The sequence below is a fragment of the Fukomys damarensis genome, unplaced genomic scaffold (genome assembly GCF_012274545.1).
Source record: "Fukomys damarensis isolate Sample0158 unplaced genomic scaffold, DMR_v1.0_HiC HiC_scaffold_17, whole genome shotgun sequence".
NCBI lineage: Eukaryota > Metazoa > Chordata > Mammalia > Rodentia > Bathyergidae > Fukomys > Fukomys damarensis.
Genome location: NW_022900929.1, coordinates 74,637,683 through 74,658,806, shown reverse-complemented (window position 1 = coordinate 74,658,806; position 21,124 = coordinate 74,637,683). Strand labels below are relative to the sequence as shown.

Below are 21,124 nucleotides of genomic sequence, written 5' to 3'. Positions count from 1 at the left end.
TGAGTCTCAGCTCCGGGCGAGGAGGGCGTGGGGACGTCGGGACCGCTTAGCACACAGGCAGCGTTATTGGGGTTCAGGAGGTAGGGAGCTTTCGGGAAAGCGAGGGTGAGGTGGGCGGAGGGGCTCCGTGGACATCGGGGATGGAGAGCAAGCCCGGTGTCCCCAGGGTTCCTCCGGTCCCGTCCCGTCCCGCAGACCCTGCTTCGCCCCAGCCAGGCGAAGCTGGGCAGGGCCCCCACCTCGTCCGCGGGGAACAGCTGGTTCCCGCAGCTGTCACTCCACTGGCTGTCACCGTCGCTCAGGTCCCCACCCCAGGGCCCCTCCGCTCCCTTCTTATCAAACAGGAGCTAGAGAGTGGGGGGTCGGGTTTGCCCGGGGTGACAGATGGAGGGACACTCTTGCTGCTCTAGGTTTTGTAGGGCCTGCATTTAAAAGGCCTTTTTAAATTCTTAAATCTCCTTCCTAGTTTAACTCCATGCCTTAGCGGGGGTGCCTAAGGTCACCTGTACAACGGGGCAGGTGGCAGGTGAATACTGAGGGTGGAGCGGTATTGTCAGAGGTGAAAAAAGTTTACTTTCGTAGCTGGTTATTCTGAAAGATAAGTTTCCTTACAAATGGTTATTTGGGGGACCCCTAAATTTGGGGACTTTGGAAGCGGAGGGGGAAAGGGTGCTCCTCCTGCAGCTGGACCTACGGGGGAATCTTCCTGGGAGGAGAGGGACTGTGGTGTTCAGGAGAGGAACCCCACTCTGAGATGCGAAGGGGGACGACTATTATTGCTAGGGGTGAAACCCATCAGGAGGATTTACAGATAAACAAGGTTACAGGCAAAACCCCTGCGACCCCTGTTCACCCACGCAGTCATCGCCTTGGTTACATCCCCTAAAAGGTTTTGAATGCTGGCTGTCACCCTGAGTTCTCACCTTCTGTCCCTGTCCACTCCTCCCGCCCCCACATGTGGAGTGGGGCAGCCGGGTGATGCTCTTGTTGTTCTCCAAAGCTCGGAGGAAACTTAACAGGATGGGTGCAGCGAACTTTCCAGAGCACCCAGGCAGCTCCAGCTTCCTCCCGGAAATCCTGTGCAGCTGATGACAAGGCCTCCGATCCTCTGCCCAAGGACTGCCCTGTCTCCTCCTACAACGAGTGGGATCCTTTGGAGGAAGTGATCGTGGGCAGAGCCGAAAACGCCTGTGTGCCGCCCTTCACGGTGGAGGTGAAGGTAAAGTGAGGCTGTGCGTGGGCGCCTGCTCCCTTCTGCTCCTCTGCGGCTGCTCCCAGGGGTGCACTTTAAGCTACCTTGCTTGGCCCCTCTGTGGGTTTTGACTCTACTGACCCAAGCTAGTTCCTTCCTGAAACATCCCAGGATTCCGAGACCCCTTCCCCCAGGAAGTGTTCTCCTCAGTTCCTCGTTCCCTTGCTGCAGTCCGTCAGGTTTTCCCTGGGAGCCTTCTCTTAGCCATTCTGCCGGCCTTGGCTTCCTCCTCCTCTGTCTCCTGAGACTTCTCCGTGGGTATCAGGCAGGACCTTGCACAGCTACAGTTAGTTGTCAGCTACCCTGCTACCCCAGAGCCTTCTGCCTTCCGTTTAAACCTGTCACCCCATTTGTTCAAGGTTAGACACCAGTCACCTTTCACTGCTCCTAAAGTCACATCCTGCAAGGTCTCCAAGGCTTTCTCCTTGGATCTTTCCCCCGTCCCTGTCCTCTGGCAGGGAGCCCATCTGCTCCTGGGTGGTTGCACTGAACACCTCTGCTGTCCTCATTCGTGCTCCTCTCTGGACAGGATTCTAGCTGTTACCAGGGATTTGGGTTGTAAGCCAAATCCCTGGATCTCGTTATCCATCCTGCTCCCATCCCTCCTCTGCTTCACACCACCCCACACGCAGGAGGAAGCCCCATGGTGTTCAGGATTCTTCACAAGCTGCTCTCGGGTGCGCGTCCAGACCCCTATTTCAGTCTGCATCGTCTGAGAGGCGCGCTAATCTGGTGGATTAGCAGGCGCTCATTCTAGGCTGAGCCGTTCTCCCTGCTAGCATCCTGCCTCGGTGCTCCACAGACCCCCTTTTTAAAGAAACTCCTAGGATTCTGCATCTGCATTATTCTCAGGACCGCAGCAGCCTATGGGCTTGTGGGCAGGTGGTAAACTACATAAAGGTCCTGTATCCAAGGGAGCATCTTCCTCCTTTTAGACAGAGCCCAAGAGCCCATTAATACACTTTAGAGATATGTCCCGAGTGTGTGTAAGTTCTTCTTGAATATTTACATTTTCACTTGTAACATAGATTGCAGAAGTACGTTTTGTAACAACAGTGTCATCGCCACCATCAGAAATACCATCTCCCCTGTAACAGGGCTCTGTAGGTATTAACACAGAAGGACTTCCTTCCAGCGCTTGCACAAAAACAACACGAGGTGCCTTATGTTAACCAACGGGCCGGGCAGGGGACATGCCGGGAGGGCTAGGAAAAAGCCATCAAGTATTGGCTAGTTAGAAAGTCTCCTGGCAGGAATGGTTCTTAAATTAGGCCAGAAGAAAGGGTAACAGGAAAAATAATTTCTTCTAACTGTTCTGAAACTACCCTTGGTTCTGATATTTAAAATTTGAGGAAAAGATTGACGTCCCCCCCCACATCCATATGTTTTTTTAAAGGCCTGGAAAAGAAGTTGTCCCATCCCCTAACTGATTTAATTGGGTAAACTTAAAGTTCAAAGTCAGGCAGTAGTTTATCTTTTTACTTGTCTTTATTTTATTGACTTTCATACCCTGTGATCTCATGGAATCAGACTTCTCAGACATTATTTTGAGGAGTTCTTTGTCACTTGCTTTATGACTTTAGACTTTGTAACTTCATGAGTGCGTGGAAAGTTTATCATACTTAAGTCAGGAGACAGATTCAGTTAGGTATTTGATAAAAGCTTAATAGCTAGTCTTGGTTAATTAGCTCTTTGATCTTGTGAAAGATTTCACAGATTTTCTGAGGATATTAAGAAGTTTGCCAACTACCTAACAGGATTAAAGTTGAAGTAAAAAGTCACGTGTTGAGCTACACCTTACTATACATAGCAGTTTGCCAATTACTTTTTAAACGCGCAAGGGACTATACTGGTTGTAGATTTTAGTGCCATTGACAGTATTAACTTCATTCACTTTTGTGGTTATTACTGTTTTATATGACAGGCTAAGTTACGTAAGGAGGGAGAAGAAAAAAAGAATCAGAGGTATGCAGGGCCCCTAGAAGACAGAAAAGAATGACACAGATGCATTAATCAGCTTGAGAACAATAAAAGAAAATAATGTAGTTAACTGTTTATAGGCCATGAGAGCATGAGATATCCTGGAAAATATAAATGCTAGAGAAATTTTAAGAAAAGGGTAAGGAACATGATAGCACCATTTTTAAAAAGTCAAATGGCTTTTTATTCTGCAAAACATCGTAAACACTTGCTTTTGGTTTTGCTTTTGTATTTCTTTAAATAAAGCTCTTGATAGGGGACCTTTTATAAAATATAAAACTAATGAAGGTTGTTGTAACATAAGTTTGTTGCTGGATAAACACAGAGTTAGTTTCTGTTGCTGTTTCTGAAGATAGTATTTAAAATTTCATTTAGCACCCCTGCCCCATGATCTTAGGCCCTGGAGGATGGTAGAGTTTTCCAGGAACACAGCCACATCTCTGCAGATGATTAACAGCATCATATGCTGAGCATCTAATACAGCATTTGCTATCTTGCAGACACTAGGTAAATAATTGCTGCCTCATTCATCAGGGTTACAGAAGATGTGTCAACAGTTTCCAACTGGCTTTTGAAAAATGTAATTTGCCCTGATCATTTGGACTTTGTCCAACACCTGCCAGACTGTAAGCTGGACAAACTCACAGTTGTTCAAATAATTTTTTTTTCTCCCAGGAAACTTCGCAAGGTTCACTCTGCACAAATAGTCACGCAGGATACTTTGGAAGGAGGCCGGCGAGACAGCATAACCGAGCGTCCGCTATAACTCTGTGTTAAACCATCAAAGGCCTCTTGTTCCTTAGAGAGGGGTAGGAGATGTGCCTGGCATGAGAAGCAGGAAGTGGTGAATGGATAAGCAGTACCAGGATGTGGTAGAGAAGAATATAAAGAGTCATTATCCTTGCTCTTAGGTTGCCGCTGCAGAAATCCCCAGGAGTACAACTAGAGAGCTTGTTTATTTTTGCAAGAGAGAGAGAACTGGCCTTCAACCTTTCAGATGTTTGATGCTGATGATATTTTTCATACTTCAAAAATTCTGCCGTTAACGGGACTACAGATCTTGAAAAGTAAAGGAACTAGTTAGTGACTCTGGACAGGGGTCAGCAGACTTTCTCTGCATAGGGCCAGATAATAGATAATTAAGGCTTTTCAGAACCCAAGTTTGCGTTGCAGCTTCCTGTCTCCAGTTCTACCTTTGTATTGCAAAAGCAATGACAGGCACTGCATAAACAAATGAGTGTGCTTGTGTGCACTTAAAAACTGTCTCTACAAAAAACCAGGCCTGGGCCAGATTTGGGCATGGGCCTTAGTTTACCAACCCCTTACTTAGAGATTCATAGGCACCCTTCATGATTTCTAGAGATCTGGTTTTGGCTTATTCCCTATCCTCCAGGCTGAGATCCGGTGAACCTAGATTGTGAACTGGCAAGAGGTGAGTTTAAATTCATGCACCTGATACTTACCAGACAGTGGTGAAAGTGGAATCAGAGAACAAATCTGGAGAAATACTGTGTCTAGACATCTAGTCCAGTCTTGATGGGCAAAAGCCACTGGAAGCAACATGAACCATAATAAGCAATCTCAGTTGGATCCTGTTTTCTCCCTGAAGGGCAGCCTAGAGTCGATGAGGAGGCACAGATGCTACTAGTGATTGGGCAGGAGATCTGAGAAAAAGGATCGGAAAGCCTCAAAATATCAGGCTAATTGAGAGCTCTTCCTTCAGGAAATACTGAGTGCCTGCCCGGGGACCTGGAGCTCAGTGTGGGGGATCCGCGGTGTACACTGTGGCTCTGGTCTCCATGCGGGACCCTCCTCCAGCGACCACGCCTACCGGAAGTTGAATGTTTCTGCCGTAATTACTTCATTTCCTTTCTTCTACTTCTAGGCCAACACATACGAGAAGTACTGGCCATTTTACCAAAAGTATGGAGGCCAATATTTTCCCAAAGATCACTTGAAAAAGGCTGTTGCTGAAATTGAAGAAATGTGCAATATTTTAAGGATGGAAGGAGTGATAGTGAGGAGACCTGACCCCATCGACTGGTCTTTTAAGTATAAAACTCCTGATTTTGAATCTACGGGTAAGCCCTGCGGCAGACTCAGCTGCCAGCGCCTCGCTTTTCAAAGTCTTTCTTAAATGTGTGAAAAGAGAAAGGTCTGAGAATTTGGGGGGAGATCCTTGGTTTAACCAATCCCTCAAGGCTAGAGATTATTTAGAAACAGTTTGGTTCGTTTGGGTACCATTAGGATTGTACGCTAAACTCTGTTGTACACCTGCTGGGGTTTCCTTGAAAGAAGCAATTTTCCCTGGACTCTGTGGTCATCTCCTTTAGTAAAGAGAGGGACTTCTGTTTAAGTTTCCTCAAGAACAGAAGTAAAAGTACACTGGACCCCTAAGTTACAACCTGCCTGACATATGAACAACTTGGGTTACAACCTGAATTTGAGTTTTAACTTAGGACCGAAGTCTTGAGTTACGAACCCAATACTGGCTGCTTGTGCTTCCAGATGGTCTCAACTACGGATTTAACCCTTAAAGAGTCCTGTAAGGAACATGATAGCATCCTTTCCTGTGTGGGGTTAACGGAGAGATCCTGGGCCAGGGTCTCTCTAAGGACCCTGAGGTCTGCCTGTGTACAGGAGAGAGACTGAAGGCTGTGGAGAGGAGCTGAGCCTTCACTGACCAACCTGGGTTACAGCCAGCCCTCTCAAACAAATTGAGTTTGTAAGTCAAGGGTCCACTGTAAAACATTCCTGTTTTCTTTCTAATTGGCATCACCGCATGCCTGTTTTTGTGCTTGAGCTCTGTAATTTATAGCTCGAGAATGGTCTGTAGCCCAGTTTTCTCTTTTGAGGCTGATAGTGCTTTAAGAATTCTGTCTTAGAATAGCAAAAAAGGAATCAACGAGTAAGTCAGCTTGGTGGTTCATTCAGCATCTCTGTGAACAACCACTTTATTGCTTCAAATTTGTTTTTCTTTTTTGCTTGGCCACCCCACCCCACACCAAATGTGTGTTAATTTTCTAGTATGTATCATTCCACCTCTCTCCATTTTATATAATTATGTGCACAGATACAGGTACAGTGTTCTGGTAGTTATTTTACCAAAAGCAAAACACAACAACAACAACAAAACAAGCTAGAATGTATTGCATAGATTGCCCTGACTTGGAAATTTGCATTACTGAGGTAGCTGTGCAGGTGTCTGATTTGTAGGGAAATGATCAGAGCTGGTAGTTTGTTACTTGATGGTTCAGAGAAACGTGTTTTAAAAGCACCTGCTTTGATCTTGCTTTCAACTGAACATGTGTGACTGTGGGTGGCTGCCAGGTTTATACGGCGCAATGCCCCGGGACATCCTGATCGTCGTGGGGACCGAGATCATCGAGGCACCCATGGCTTGGCGCTCGCGCTTCTTTGAGTACAGGGCGTACCGCTCGCTTATCAAAGACTACTTCCACCGCGGAGCCAAGTGGACCACGGCTCCCAAGCCCACAATGGTGGACGAGCTCTATGACAAGGTGAGCCCGAGTGATAGGCGAGCTTATAAATAATCCACAGGAGTCGGACACATTCTCTGCCTGGGTTCCCAGTCCAGCGACCAAGATAGCCCCTGCTTTAGGATAACAAGAGGAGCAAGTGGTCCGGTGACAATGATAGAGATGATATTAGCCGGCATTTTTTTGGTGCTGGTTCCCGGGCTTTGCTGTGTTTATTTCTCACAACAGCCCTAGCCCCTGTAGCTTCTTTTCCTTACGGGAGACTTGGCCACAGGGGACACTGCTGTTCATTGGTGGAATCAGAAGAATCACTACGCTGAAGTCCCTTCCCTTCTCCTAGAAGAAGAACCCGGTCTACAGGCCAGACTCACAGCAAAATGAAATGCACAGCCAGCCTTCTGGAGCTGTTCGCACCGCTCTTCCCTCGCTGTGTGTAATGAGTAATCCAGGCCTGATTAAAGCACAGGGGATAGGCATGGACAGCGGGCAAGTTCTGCACTGTTTTATATCCCGGACTTGAGCAGCCACAGGCTCTGGTATCTTTGTACCAAGGAGCCTCTGTGTGTCCCTTATTAACTCACTTAGTATTTGAGCATGTATAGGACAAAAGTATAAAAACCGAAATTTCTTCTAGGGGTTCAAAGACAGAAAGAAATAACTAATTACACCACGCCCCAGTCTGGCGGGAAAGCGGGGCGTCCCATCCCACAGCATCAGTCAGTCTCAGGACCAAGTGCCTTTTCTGAAAGATCAGAGTGACTTTGCCCTGCTCCCTGTTCATACCATGGACAGTGACATAAATCTGTGTATGAATCATGGGCTCTTTTCAGAATTCTTTTCAGATTCTGCCCTGCGCCACGTATTCCTAAGTAGCAGGAAATTATTGTGATGCCATGTCTGAATTTTTGGCTTTGTGGTGGTTTTATGGTTTTGGTTTTTCTGTCACGAGCCTGTGTCTTCCCTACGCATGTTTTAGCCTGGAACAGAGTAGCAGTATTTGGGGAAGTGAGAGCCCTGTGCTAATGTGTTTGTACTAAGGTGCACCCTCACGGGTGAGTCCCACAGGAAGCCCACGCGTTGCTTGTGTCCCTCCTTGTTCCCGTTAGGATTATCCCATCCACAGCGTGGAAGACAGACACAAATTAGCTGCTCAGGGAAAGTTCGTGACCACCGAGTTTGAGCCCTGCTTTGATGCTGCTGACTTTATTCGAGCCGGAAGAGATATTTTTGCACAGAGAAGCCAGGTTAGTAAAGGCTGCTCCTGAAACTCCACACTGTATTTGCCCGTTACTTATTTCTAAATTAAAATGGTCTCATTCTGCATGTATTTGGTTTTCGAAACATAGAACCGAGTCTTTGTAGGCTATGTGACTTCTCTTGATTTTCAGGTGACAAACCACCTGGGCATTGAGTGGATGCGTAGGCACCTCACCCCACACTACAGAGTACATATCATTTCCTTTAAAGACCCCAACCCGATGCACATTGATGCCACCTTCAACATCATTGGGCCTGGTCTCGTGCTGTCCAACCCTGACCGACCATGTCACCAGGTAAGAGAGCTCCTGGAACACTGGAAAGCAACTGAAGCAATTGTCACTTAATTTAAGCACTTCTGTGGCTCCAGATGACAAATTCAGCAGTGTTCAACAGTATTGTGATCGAGCATCATCAGACTTTTTTTTTTTTTTTTTTTTGGCACTGGGGATCGAACTTGAGTCCTTGCACTTGTGAGGCAGGTGGTGGAACCACTGAGCTAAATCCCCAGCCCGAGCATTATTGATGGAATGTTTGTTATAAGATGCCCAACACCCAGAAATAGATGCAGTTGCTGTGACAATCAGTACAGCATCATCAAACAATGATTTCAGCTGCCTGCTATTGTCCAGACATGGAGTTTGTACATATGTGGCTATTTCTGTTGAATAAACTGATACTGTCTCATAATTTACAACTGCAGCTAAAACTGGCGCACCCCGCCTGCCCTCCAGAATGGGTCAGGCTCCCTTCCAGCCGTCTACTCTTCAGGGCAGAATGGAGCCACTGCCCTACAAGAAGAGGCGAAGTAAATATAGATTTAAGCCTGCTTTGGTTATTTTTGTCTTGCAGATTGATCTTTTCAAGAAAGCAGGATGGACCATCGTTACTCCCCCAACCCCAACCATCCCGGATGGTAGGTTTACTTTTTAACACTTACAGTCTAAAAGGATTACTTCAGTGACCAACGATCTTTCAGCTATTGAGAGCAGCCCGAATCCTAGCCAGTTAGCGAAAATGTTTCCCCAGTAAGGAGTAAAGTGGTGACAGTGAATTCTAGAACAAGGCTGGGACTTGTGTTTGCAACTTTTCCTTCCATAGAAAATGGAAGTGAGATGACACTAAAACAAGTAAAGCAAGGTATGACTTTAGAAAGAAAATAGCATGACATCCAAGTGTGTGATGCGTATGGGTTGATTTGTAACATTTCTCGATATGTTGTTTTTAGAAAAGTGAGCTACCAAAAAAATCGAGCTGCTGCGTTCCTACCCTTCACTGGTAAATCCTGGCTTTAAGCAGAAATGGCAGCGGACAGGGTTTAACAGTTTCTGGTGCTTTCAGATCACCCACTGTGGATGTCGTCCAAGTGGCTTTCCATGAACGTCCTCATGCTGGACGAGAAACGTGTCATGGTGGACGCCAACGAAGTCCCGACTCAAAAGATGTTCGAGAAGCTGGGTACGTATGGGGCGTGCCGTGTGTTGTCCTACGTGGAAACACTGCCAGAAGAACTAAAGAAAACCATGCAGCTCTGAGGAGAGGTTTACCTCATTCAATTTCTCTTCCTCTTAGAAGGAATTGTCATCAAGTATTTTAAAGCCTGGCGAGGGTGCAGATACAGATGACTTAGCTGTGTGAAAAGAACTGAAAAGCAGGAGATCACTCAGCTTTGAACTAAAGAGCAGGACTGTATTTTCCTTCAGGAGAGTTTGTTAACCCTGATGTCCAAAATTCAGACCAATGACTCAAATACGGTGGACCCTCGAGTGACGACCAGCCTGACACGCGAACAACTTGGCTTATGACTGGAATTTTAGTTTTAATTTAGGCGCACAGTATTGTGTTATGACCTCAATGCCAGGTTCTTGATGGTCTCAGATGCAGATTTAACCCTTAAAGAGTCCTGCAAGGAACATGACAGCATCCTTTCCTGTGCGGAGTTAACTGAGAGATCCTGGGCCAGGGTCTCTCCAAGGACCCTGAGATCTGCCTGTGTGCAGGAGAGAGGCTGTGAAGGCTGTGGAGAGGAGCTGAGCCTTCACTGACCAACCTGGGTTACAACCAGCCCTCGGGAACAAATTGAGTGCCTGACACAATTCTTCTGGTGAAGCACTCTGTGCACTTTGAGGTCATCACAGATGGTACCGGATTAAACCAATGGCCTGATTAGGCTTGGTACCCACATAGCCACTCAGCCCACATGCTAACATAAGAGCCCTTTTCTGTTTTTTCATCATTGTGGCTTGGCAAAGCGAACCTGTATCAGATACATTCTCCTTACTGGTATGTGACGATGTAAAGTCAATTTTTCACGTTGGCTAAATGATGCTTTTTCTGCAAGATCACCCTGGTAAAATTAGAAACAGTCGGACAAGGTGAAGCATAATTCTAAAAGCCCTTGGAATTTTATGAGTTGTCGTTTTTGGGTATTTGTTAGCCATCTCTGCTCATCTCGTTGGTTGACTTGTAAATAGTCCAGAGAACGAGATTTCTCAGAGCCTCTGCTGACTGTTTGGAGGCGATTTTCCAGTAGCGCTGGAATAGATGAGATAAAATACAGTTGGTGGGAAGAAAATGGCAAAAGAAAAGACTGCTCTGGGTTGGATGGCCCAGAGGACTAGGAGCAGGACCCCTCCTTATCTCTAGGTGCACTTCTGCAGGAGCATCTTCACCTGGTCCACCTGCCTGACCTCCGCCTTCTCTTCCAATGCAGGTATCAGCACCATTAAGGTCAGCATCCGCCATGCCAATTCCCTGGGAGGAGGCTTCCACTGCTGGACCTGCGACATCCGCCGCCGGGGCTCCCTTCAGTCCTACTTTGACTGACAGCCTCCGGGGGCTGGGGCGTGGCCCCCGATTACCCAGGAGGCTTAGGGCTAGGCTCCTTCTCCTGCTTTATCAAGTGCATGACTCGTAGTGCTTTAAACAATCATATCCTTAACAGGGGTCTCAATTCTGGTTTACTTTTATTACTTTTCTTTGACATAAGGAAAATAACTTCTGATGAGGGTTACTTTCTTCTTCTAAAGTTAACTTCCTCTGGCTTCTGGTGTAAAACCTTGGTGAATATGTACCAAGACAAAAATTAGTCACCTGAGTAACCTGGCCACTAATATTTAACCATCTACCTCTGTTTTTACTTTTCTTTCCATAAGGCAGCTTGAAATATTTAGGTCTAATCTTCGTTTTCTGTTTTGTTTTTTTTTCTTTTTAGTAGGCTTGTGAATGTTTGTACCACTTCTTTTTTCTAAATGAAAGACAGAATTTACACAGATCCTAAGTAGAACCAGATAATTCTTTTTTCTAATAAAGAAGTTGAGTTTTTAAAAAAATAAGCTAGATTATGCAAACATTGACATGAATTTTTCATGAATATTTTTAATATTTTCTACTTAACGCTGGTGAAATGTGCTACTAAAAACTATGTCATACAACTTACCTCATTTCAAGAGAACTATTTTAAACTGTTCCTGTCTTTCCAGGAATTTACAGAAATGTTTAGTATGATAGGGTATAACTGTCAGTTCCCATTCCTAAATCTTGATGTTCAGTATGTAATAGATGGCATCTTTGGTAATCTCAGATTTGTTTACAGATGTGCACATTCTTTTTTTTCTTTTAGGTGCATCTCTCTTTATTTCAGGTCATTTCTTTACATGCATCCACACATTCATTTCAAGCCTGAATTTTTAGCTAGAAACTCAGATTCCCCTTTCTGATGCTTTCTAGGACCCGGATCCACAAAGATCACTTTAATTCTTGATCCAGTGATTCTCCAAGTTTGCTGTCTGACCTGTCTTTTTCTCATTTACGCTGAAACAAAAGTCCTGTGTTCCTGGCTGGCCAGAAGGAAGCGTAGAATATGTGGGTCGAACTAAATAGGGTTACACACACGCAGCATGGAGTGGAGTACAGGCAACAGGCTTCCCCATTAAAATATATCCCAGTGAGCACGGTCCTTCTCAGCCCTTCATGAATCTGGTCCTGCCTCAGCTGGTGGACAACATGCCTGGAAACAAACCTCATGAGGAACAGAGTGCATTTCTAGGCATAAACTGCTCAGCCTGGCCGTGTGGCACAGCACGTTCTCCGGGGTGGCTGCAGACACGGGCTCCACATGTAACAATGCAGTGAGCTGGGAGTACTGACTCAGAGCAGGGAGAAAGGCATGGAGCTGGGCATCTGTGACCCACAGGCCTGCAAGTGTGGGGTGCTCAGAGTGGCTGCAGTGTTACCCAGGAGAGATCGGAAGGGATTGGAGTTTAACAAGTCAGCCTGGTACCGCTGAGATCCAAGTGTCTCAGGTGTCCCGTGTTGGGCCAACATGGCAGCCGGCTCCAGTCAAGAGTGTGAAAGCTGGCGGTAAATTAATGAAAGGGTCCGCGGGTGATGTCAGGCACCTGAGCACCTGGCCCAGGTGGCATTCGAGGAAAGCGACAGATTCCATAAAACTCTGCAGGTGTTGAAGCTGCCAAAAGTGGGAGATAATTGGGTGCTAACTGTTCTGTGTTTTCTGGTGAAATGAATTCAGGAACAGAGATATCATAGAGAATTCATTTGTGAAGATTTTGCATCTCTCCCAGATAAGGGATGAAACGAGGTAGGGTGGAGAGTGTCCAGCAGTGACCCAGATTCACGATTTCTGTGATTTCTATGATACTTCAAAACTCTGCCGCTTTGGTGCACAGTTTTGGACAATCCAACTGCACCAGGCCTCTCCTGTCCTGGGCCCACTTGAGGTGGGATTGGAATAGGTACAGAGGTTCCTGACTGAGCTCTAGGTCTGCAGTCACCTTGAAGGACTGCTTTGTGCTGCCCTCGCCCCACTCTTCTGTTTCTCCCCTCCATGGCTTCCGGGGAGGAGCAGGCTTCTACCTGCTTCCAGCCCAGACTCTCCAGAAGTTGTTGTGCAAGTCCCGCATATCTAGCACTTGCAGTTTTAACCTCCTGGGGCGAGCATTCTGGTCCAGCAACACATCAAGTCCATCCAGCACAGCTTGTAAAATCTCTTTCTCCACCTCCATAACATCCCCCTCCTCGTCCGATGTATGTGGTTTCCTCGTGCTCATCAGTGCCCCTCGGGGCAGGTAGGAAAAGGGCCAGAGTGGCACCGTTGCATTCAGGAGCTCGGAGTCCCCTGGTGAAGGCCTCCGTGAACACTGGGGGGAAGAGCTCCCCTGGCAAATCTCTCGCTGCTCCCATGGCCAAGTCCTTGTCCCCCAGCAAGCTCTGAATTGCCAGTCTTGGAGGTGTGGGTGGGGATTCAGTGCTCATCCTGGTGAATCTGCAAAGCCAAGAGTCCTGTGATTCTCCACTTGGCACAATTTCCAGGTGCCCTAGGAATGAAATCCCCATGAATTTTGGGGTCCACTGCACATGAATCAGAAACAACAAAGAGAAGGCTGAGTCTGATGGCATCACTGCTGAATTCAGGGGGACGAGGTTGTCCTTGTCCTCAGAACTCCCAGGAAACCAGGCAGAGTCTGGGCCCCAGGATCCTGGATGCTCCTCAGAAACTTTATTGACTGCTGGACCTGAAATGTGCAAATTCTTTGAAGCATATACTTTAAAAGCATTTGAAAAAAATGAACAGAGGAAATGTGTGATGTGAAATAATTTTAATGTTGGATACTGTTGTGTATTTTTATTCTAATAAAATTTGTGTTCCAGATTGCATTTCATCAGAGTTTGATGTCACTGTAATCATTTCAATTAGGTAAATTATAGGAATGTAGCTCTTGGGACAGATTCCTAACTCTCTAACATAACTGATTAATGCATCCCAGATTTAAACCCAGTACTTGTATTCAGAAATGTATACCAGGGTCAGATTTTAGTTTCTTATTTATTTCAGTCATTCAGAAATGTCTGCATATCTTGTGAGCAAAGAGGACCAACTGAATGAAAAATGAAAAAAAGAGCCCCTGTTTTGGAGTTGCTGATTGAATTTATTCATAAGCAATCTGCATAGAATGTGCATTTTGAAGTGAACCACAGGTTTCAACCATTCCCTTGCCAACTCCTTCAGTGTGTGCTTTTTCATCCGCCACAGGGACACCTGTTTGCCCTGCACTAGGCTGACTCCTGCCTCACGAATCCACGCAGCCATGTGGGTTGGTCCTCATGCAGGGTGCAAGTTCCATTGCCTCACTGAGACCCTGCTGTTCTGTTACACCCTCTGTATTCGCCTTGGTGACTGCCCCAGACCTCACCGCACTTTCTTAGCCGTGTTCTTTTTCATTGAGAAAATAAGAGACCCTTGGACGTCAGGCCCAGAGAGTTGCACACATATGGGCACTGGGCCATCACATTCCATCCGCCCCCACCCAGCCTTCCCAGCTAATGAGCTTTTAGAGAGGAAAGTCAGCCCTCATCCTATCATTAGCATACACTTCTCAGCCTTCTAAAAGGGATGCCCCCCCCTCTGTTGCAGAAAAAAAGGGTGAACCTTTTGAGCAAGTCCTTTGATTCTAATCTTTCTCTTTCAGAACCTTGTTAGGTCAGTTATCACCCTCCTTATAACACTTGCACCCTCACCGGTGTGTGAGTCATGGTCCCAAAAATTCTTCATAGTCTGCACCCTCCGTCTGTAAGTCCCTTGTATATGAAGATGATCACTCACAGTTTGAGAGTGACCATTTCTCTTAAAATGGCACACAAATAGCCAAAAATGTACAGACTCTACACATTTTTAACAACCAGTTTGTATTTAAACAGGTTGCTGGACTACTCACGAAGTCCAGCATGAACGTTCTCATATTTTTGGACTAACTTGACCATCGCTGACCTGTCTTGTCTGCAGCCGTCTTTGTTATGTGAATCCGTGGAGTGATTAAGAACTACAATCAAGCTGTCCCTGCTCCAGTCAAAGCATTGTTCAGGCCATTTCTGCACTGGAGGGATAATATCTGGGGTCGGGGGTAGTACAATCTCCCAACACACTTGCTTATCAATATTTGAATTACCGTAAGTTTTATTAGCTTCTACATGGTTCATTTTGCCTAATTATCTAATGACCCATCTGTAATCTCCCTTATGGTAGACTGCATGACACATGCTGTAAGTTCATAACCCAACCCTTTGGTCCTTTGTTAATCCCCATTTTAAAAGCAGGAGATTTAATTGTGTCTTCTCATTTTCCATTAAGCCATTATTTTGAAGGTGAAGAGAAATATGGTAAGTCCACTGAAGCCGAGATTTCTTTGCTCATTACTGAAGGCAGCATGGTAAATATCTTCATCTGATGAAATGCAGCCAGGAGAGCTGAACTAACACTGTATATTGCCATATATCACGTATGCGATTGCTGCTGCAGTCCCGGGATAGGGTTGGCAGCATTGGCTTTAGCCATTGAGCATTGGGACTGAACCTAGGATGTGGCTTGCGAGTATTCAAGTTTCCCCAAGCAGTAAGTGAAGAGACACCGTAGCTCCTTAGCTAGCTGTACAATGAATGTTTTCCCCTGGGGATACCTCTTACAGAGAACTACGGATGCTGGGCTTCTCCTGGAAGATAGGCAATTTTTATTGAGTTGGAGCATTACAAGGGACCAACGACATGTCATCATTTGGCCCGCCACTACACGGCTGGAATTTCCTGTATCTGCTCACTTGAAGTATTAAGGTTAAACTAGGGCACCAACTTGTTGACCCCGACCACCTCAGACCCTGCCAGAGGGTTTATTTGATAAGCATCACCACGCCCTACTTGGATTTGTCCTCACAATTCCCATAGAGATTTCACAGGGACAAAAGGAGTCCCTACCCTTGTCCAAGTTTCCAGTGGGCATTTGCTAGACCAAAGTCACTGTCAAAGCTCTGAGACTCATAATACACCATGTATATGCCATGTGAGTTTCAATTTGTATTCAGTTCTACTCTGCTGGTTACCCAGGCCACTGAGCTGACTTACTCTTGGGTTCCATGATGATTCTGCCACACACATTCTAGATTAGAGCCGCTGTTCTCCATGCTGTTCTTGATTTGGGAGCCAAGCTGGTTGCCAGGCACTTGGGCAATTGGTAGAAGGGAGGGGGCCCTCGACAGTGATAGCAGGCAAGTGTTCCTAAGGAAGCTCCATGGTCAGGCCTGGTCATAAATACAGTGAATTCCTCCTGTGAAACTCCCAGTAGCAGCTCCTGTGTGCACCGTTTCCATCTTAGCACTGAGCTGCTCTGGCCATTGTCCTCCTCGTTGAAATGCTTCCGTGACACCACCATGATACAATGGGCTATTTCGGGTCGTAACATAGCCTTACATCCTTTGGTTTCTGGGGCTGTTCCATAAATGCTTAATGGTGAGAACATTAAGTGTCTTTCAGAAGAAGAGCACCGCTCGGTACTCTTGTAGCTCAGAAGCCCACAGGTCCCTATTAAGCAGTGGCCAGGGACTTTTGCCAGAAACTCCAGTTGCAGGAGAGCAGCTGGCTGACATTTCTAATTTTTAGTTTATCCTTGGAATGGTACAGTCCTAATGCAATAACAGCCCACAGCCTTCTGCAACTCAAAGAAACCTTTTGCTATTCAGATTCTCAACCAAACATAGCCTTTTTCTGGTTACTTTCATGGAATGGGGCTAACAGTATCCCTAAGAAAGGGATATGAACTCCCCAAAACACAAAAAGACAAATAGGTGTTGAGCCAAGGAGTGGGAACAATAGTTTGTTTCCAGCTGCCTACAGTATTTCATGTGTTGCTCCACTCGTACGATTTCCATAAGTTTTAGTCTGTGTGGGCCCTGGGTTTGTTTTCTTTAAATTAACTGTCCCAAGTCTCTGATTTATGGCCTTAGCATGGTCACTCTTATCTCGATAACCGGACCCTCGATGTGGTGTATTAGAGCGTTGTCTGGTTGCATTAGATCTGGGTCCCCGCTGACCAGTTTGTGACAAAGCACCAGTGAGTTCAGCGTCTCTGAGGTATCATGGGAAATCCACAGAGTGGACCACAGGAGTCAATACAACTTCCTCCCTCTCCCTGGTGACTGGTGATGAGAGCAGCACATTCTGTGCGATTCCATTGGCTGACTGGCTCAGTTCCGGATCAGCTTCCTGGACTGTGCTCTGCAGATCAGATCCACTCCTCCATCAGCTGCTGTCCCAAAATGGACAGATGTTTCTTACTTGCTCTTTTCTACTTTTGTCTCTTCACAGTCTTCATAGGTTCTCACCTTTTCACCCTGCTACTGTCATTTTCGGGCAGTTTCAGGAGAAAGTGAAGATATATGTTTAGAGAGTTAATTATAAGTGGCTTCATAAAGGAGGAAATTGATGGTGTGCTGCCCTTGTGGGATTTTGTAGGAACCTGGGGAGAACACAACTACACCTCCTCAGACTCCTCAGGAAGTAGAAATCTCAAGGCAATGCCCAGGCTGAAAGTATAGTGAGTTCAGTGAAGTGTTAACCTTGCCCACAAAACTTAAAGGGACCAGGCCGGGTGCACACCTGTAATCCCAGCACTTGGGAGGCTGAGGCTGGAGGATCGCTCTAAGTTAGAGACCAGCCTGGTCTACATAGTGAGTTAGTTCCAGGTCAGTCTCAACTACATAGTAAGACCCTGTCTCAAAAAACAAACAAACAAACAAAAGCTTAGGGGGACCAAAGTATTCAGAAATTTAGATAAACAATACTTTTATGCACCACTCTTGAAAGTGAAAATAATCCATACTGGGAGTGTAGTTCAGCAGTAGAAATCTTGCCTAGCATGTGGGAGGCCCTGGGATTTATTTCCTTGAACTGAAAAAAATAAAAATGAAATAAAAAGGAAGAGAAAGAGGAATGGAGAAAGAAAGAAAAAACCATGATGAGCAAAATAAATAAATAAAAAGCACACTGTTAAAGGTATGAGATCAGTATCACTGACTTTTTTTGGCTTCAGGCTGCAACTCGACCAGGCACAGCCCTGCTCACACATTGGGAATTCGGGTAAAGCGGAAGTCCAGAAGTCATTATAAGCACTGTCTGCTACCCAGCTTCAAGGCAAATTGTTTAGTAGCCAGAAAACTGCTAGCCTAGCATGGAGTTAAGATGATTACTGATTGCCGGCTCTCCCAAGGGCTTGTAAAATAAAAAGAATAAGAATTCTTTGAAGAAAAAGAAAAGACACCTAGACTTCAAATGACTTCATACAATAAAATTTCAAATGCAAAATCCCAAACACAGAGAGACGAAGGGAAAGATTCCTTTGGCAAAACAGCACTTAACAGACACATATCCACAGGAACTCCAGATATCAGATCATCAGACACAAATTGTAGAGTGGTGGCCCACAAAGAAATCTCAGTATTGGGCACTCTCCGTCTCTTCCCTAACCCTAACCCCTCACTGCAGACCACACCAACCTCTCCCTTGCCGTCGATTTCAGGTAAATGGGATCATACAATGTGTGGTCTCTTGAGTTGAACCTTCCTTTACTTGGCAAAATATTTTTGAGTCGTATCAACTTTTCAGCCTGTATAAGTGCTATTTTTTCTTTTCATCACTAAGTAAAATTCCATTGTGTGGCTATACATATTTTGCTTGTCCGTTGGTCAGTGGTTGAATATTTGGGTTATTTCCACTTTGAGGCTGTCATGATTAATGTTGCTATAAACATTCATGTACACATTTCTGTGTACGTATATTTTTACTTCTCTTGGGCCTACTCATATACCTCAGAGGGGATTTCTAGGTCCTGTAGTAGCTCCACATTATGTCTTACGAAAAATAGTTATATTTAAAAATTTACAATAAAATAAACACACTAATGTGTCAAATTGCTGTATGAATCGCCTGACTGGTTTGTACAGTACTTTGTGTGACTGTAGCATGACTGTAAAAAGACAACAAGAGTGATCTAAGTCATGCAGCAGCTCCTGTGTGAAAATAGGCTGAGATCAGAATTCAATCTAGGAGCAAAGCTGAGGAAGTTACAAGACCAAAATTATGAAAATTACAATATCTTGACCAACTCGGTACATTCTGATTTATATAACAAATTGCCCAAGAACACAATCTTGATTTTAAAGAAGACACTTAAAGAACCGAATAACCAAGTTGCATGGGAAGCAATGAACAATGCCGGATTGCCACACAACAACCGTGGCCGTAAGAATGTTTGAACATCTCCTATCTGAAACTTCAAAATCAAGCATGCTCCAAACATCTGCGCACTGACATAATGTCAATAAGTGGGAAATTCCACCCCTGACCTCCAATGAGGGCCACAGTGAAAACACAGGTATTACAACACTGTTCATTCCGTGTCCTAAAGAGAAAGAGACCCTTCAGCTGCAATGCATAAACTTTACTTTATGCATAAAATTATTAAAAATACTGTATAAACTTACCTTCCAGCTGTGTATATGAGATGTACCTACAACGAAATATAAATGAACTCACGTTTGGATTGGAATCCTAGACTCACGATCCCCCCTCAAATATTACAAAATCCAAGAATAATCTGAAGCATTCAGCCTTGAGCACTTCAGATGAGGGTTACTCACCCCGTACATTCATGAATATTAACCAATCCCTAGTACAGAAACTCTACCCTATGGTGGGCAGCATTCTGGGTACAAAACACTCCATATGTCCCTTGACCTGACGGAGAAACTTCAAGATCGAAATTAGTTTCCTTATAAAAGAGAAAGAGGAAATAGAGATGAAGTGCTCGTGTGCATGTCTCATCTATTTTACCCAAACTTTGTTTTCAGTCATATCATTTCTTTCCTTCTTTCTGGAGCTAAATGTTATGAGACGTTTTCATGAATGCACCACGTGTCCATTTGTGGTAGACTAAGCTGCCAGCCTGTCCTAAGTAAAAACCAAACAGCCTCCATGTTGACCCGCTGATCACCCCACCACCACAGTTACGTCGTTACCCATGACAACGGGTTTGCGCAGACAAGTGACCTGATCCGTTACATAGTAACATTGTGTTACACTATTGTTACATTCTCCTCCCAAAGTTTATGGTTAACTATTTCCTCTTACAATTTTGCGGTTTTTGCCTTTATAAACTGCTTGTATCTGCAAATAAATGAGACCTTGACAACTCTTTGCTTGGTCTCCTTCTCTCTGCGCCCCTCTTGTCTCATTTCCAGGTACTTCCCCTTCTCGAGCTCTGCCAATTACTGACCCCGCGGGCCGGGGCAAGTGGCGCCCGAACGTGGGGCTCCAGACACGGGGTCTTCACCTGGTGGATGCTGCTCGGAAGATCGACTCATAAGCAGTCCGCTCAGACCCACCCGTCTGAGAAAGCGACCTTCGAGGTAAGTGAGCAACATGAACGATGGGACAACAGGTTAGTATGTAGTTTTTGTTCAGGACTTAAAGTCCGCCCTCAGGGCGCGGGGAGTTCGGGTTAAGAAAAAGGATCTAATTAAATTAAAAATGTTGGAAAAAAATCAAAGATTGTTTTAATGATTCCCTGACGAGGATTTCTGAGTAGAATCTAAGTTCTTTTTCTTTTGTGGCGCCTGTGTGTCTTGTCTGTGTCCTGTCTGTTGAGTGTTAACCTTACATTCATTCCTAGGAATAAGATGGGAGGGTCAAGCTCCAAAAATACCCTATTGAACTGTTTTCTCATTAACTTTAAAATTGGTTTTTTCCCCTGAGCAAGAGGATGATTATGGGGTTAAATTCTCTCATGGAAAGCTTCGCTCCCTGTGTCAATCCGACTCCCACTGGAGCAAGTGACTGTCTGCCTCCTTGGAAGGGAAAAGGCGCGCCCCCAGGATTTCCTGGGTTCCCTTTCTAGGACGCGGAGGCCAGCTCACCGGTAATGGGACAGAAAGAAAATGAATGGATAAAATCCTCTGTCTAAATGGTGAGATCCCCTGGGTTACTCCCTAGTTTGTCTTTGGAAGGGGCCTCAGGGAGGGAATATACTAACCTCTTATATGACTATCTGTGAAAGAGATTTTACAAGAGAAATCAAGTTATAAATTTTAACTATTTGATGAATGTATCTTTGTTTCAATTTGAATTGTTTAACTGGTGTGCTTTAAACATTTCTTGTGCATTGCAAATTCTTGAATTGTGATTATAAGGTTAACTTGCTCTTTTCTGTACTTTGTTGATAAAAACTCAAGGTTAATACTGTTCTATTGGCAGCCAGTCAAATTTAAAGTGTAACAATCTGAGAACAAAAAAAAAA

General features: G+C 45.2%; 1 protein-coding gene, 1 long non-coding RNA gene and 1 pseudogene across 4 annotated transcripts in view; 1 reads left to right on the top strand and 2 right to left on the bottom strand.

The window, feature by feature from the left end:
• Nucleotides 1-979: 979 nt before the first annotated feature.
• Gatm (glycine amidinotransferase) lies at nucleotides 980-12,026 on the top strand (the record flags this gene model as incomplete). Its single annotated transcript, XM_033765205.1, has 8 exons — nucleotides 980-1,219; nucleotides 5,118-5,313; nucleotides 6,563-6,753; nucleotides 7,839-7,976; nucleotides 8,121-8,285; nucleotides 8,842-8,905; nucleotides 9,331-9,447; nucleotides 10,703-12,026. Coding segments are annotated over 8 exons (1,224 nt in total), but the record flags the coding sequence as incomplete, so codon positions are not given.
• Nucleotides 11,960-14,541, bottom strand: LOC104868070 (annotated as a pseudogene).
• Nucleotides 14,542-15,078: 537 nt separating this feature from the next.
• Nucleotides 15,079-21,124, bottom strand: part of LOC104867938 — a 14,311-nt gene continuing 8,265 nt past the window's right edge. Inside the window, exons 3-4 of one of the 3 annotated variants that reach the window (XR_781900.2) lie at nucleotides 19,314-19,339; nucleotides 15,079-17,171 (exon numbers count right to left, since the gene is read on the bottom strand). This is a non-coding gene — a long non-coding RNA (uncharacterized LOC104867938). The remainder of the gene's footprint in view (nucleotides 17,172-19,313; nucleotides 19,340-21,124) is intronic. The other 2 variants (XR_781898.3, XR_781899.3) reach the window with 2 other exon arrangements.